The sequence below is a fragment of the Fonticula alba genome (genome assembly GCF_000388065.1).
Source record: "Fonticula alba strain ATCC 38817 unplaced genomic scaffold supercont2.7, whole genome shotgun sequence".
In the NCBI taxonomy this organism is placed as follows: domain Eukaryota; order Rotosphaerida; family Fonticulaceae; genus Fonticula; species Fonticula alba.
This window is the reverse complement of record NW_009242977.1, coordinates 1,053,694-1,054,753: the sequence shown is the minus strand read 5'-3', so window position 1 is coordinate 1,054,753 and position 1,060 is coordinate 1,053,694. Positions and strand designations below refer to the sequence as shown.

At 67.5% G+C, this 1,060-nt stretch overlaps 1 protein-coding gene across 1 annotated transcript in view; it reads left to right on the top strand.

Annotated features, from left to right (window-relative positions):
* Positions 1-369: 369 nt before the first annotated feature.
* Positions 370-1,060, top strand: part of H696_04438 (hypothetical protein) — a gene marked incomplete at both ends in the record, with an annotated part of 1,192 nt that continues 501 nt past the window's right edge. Inside the window, 2 exons of the mRNA XM_009498314.1 lie at positions 370-586; positions 881-1,012. Coding sequence (XP_009496589.1) covers positions 370-586; positions 881-1,012 — 349 coding nt within the window. The remainder of the gene's footprint in view (positions 587-880; positions 1,013-1,060) is intronic.

Below are 1,060 nucleotides of genomic sequence, written 5' to 3'. Positions count from 1 at the left end.
CTCCCTCCCTCCCTCTCTCTCTCTCTCTCTCTCTCCCCTCCTTTCCCTCCACCGCCGGGGAAGGGGCGTGCCTGAAGGCGCAGGACCAAGGCAGCCAGCGAGGTGCCCCCCCCCCTTTTCCTCGCTCCTCCGCCTGCCCTGTGTCGCGTCCATGTGTTCGCGCGCGTGTGATGTCAGACGCAGACACAAACACACACTCACGCGCACGCATGATGCTGCTTATGCATCATGCCACCTCTGGGTAATCCTCTCCCTTCCCCTGGTGGGCGGGCAGGAGCACCCCTCTCCCCCTCCTCTCTCAGTCAGACAAGGAGCGGCGACGAAAGGGGGGGCGTGTGTGTGTGTGTGTGTGTATGTGCGTATGTGTATATGCGTATCACCCGTTCATGCAGGGCCTCCCCCTACAACTCCAACGCCCCGTACGGCTCGACGTCCCACGGCGGCAACGACTACTATGGATCCGGCCAGCCGGACAAGCTGCCACAGCCACAGTCCCAGGTGGACGAGGTGGTGTCCATCATGCACCAGAACCTGGGCAAGGTGATGGAGCGCGGCGAGCGTCTGGACGACCTCCAGGAGCGCACTGGTGCGTGTTCCTGCCGCCTGGCTCCCCTCCCCCCCCCCCCCCCCCCCCCCCCCCCCCCCCTCCCCCCCCTCCCCCCCCCTCTCCCCCCCCCCCCCCCCCCCCCCCTTTCCTCTCCCCCCCCCTCTCCCCCCCCCCCCCCCCGCCCCCCCCCCCCCCCCCCCCCCCCTTTTCGCCCTGCCCTTCGCACGCCCTTCCTCTGCTTCGCCTCTCCCTCGCTCTTGTTGTGGTGCCGCCGCTGACTTGGCCCCCGTCCCGCTCCCTTTCGCCTGGCGCGCTCATCGCCCCCCACCACAGACCAGCTGCAGAACCAGGCCAACCAGTTCCGCACCGGTGCCACCAAGATCCGCAAGCAGTTCTGGTGGAAGAACGTCAAGCTCAACCTCATCATCGCGGGTATCGTGATCCTCCTGCTTATCATCATCATCGGTACGTGCTTCCCCTCCCTGGCCCCGCCTGTCCCAATGCGTGCCCCCC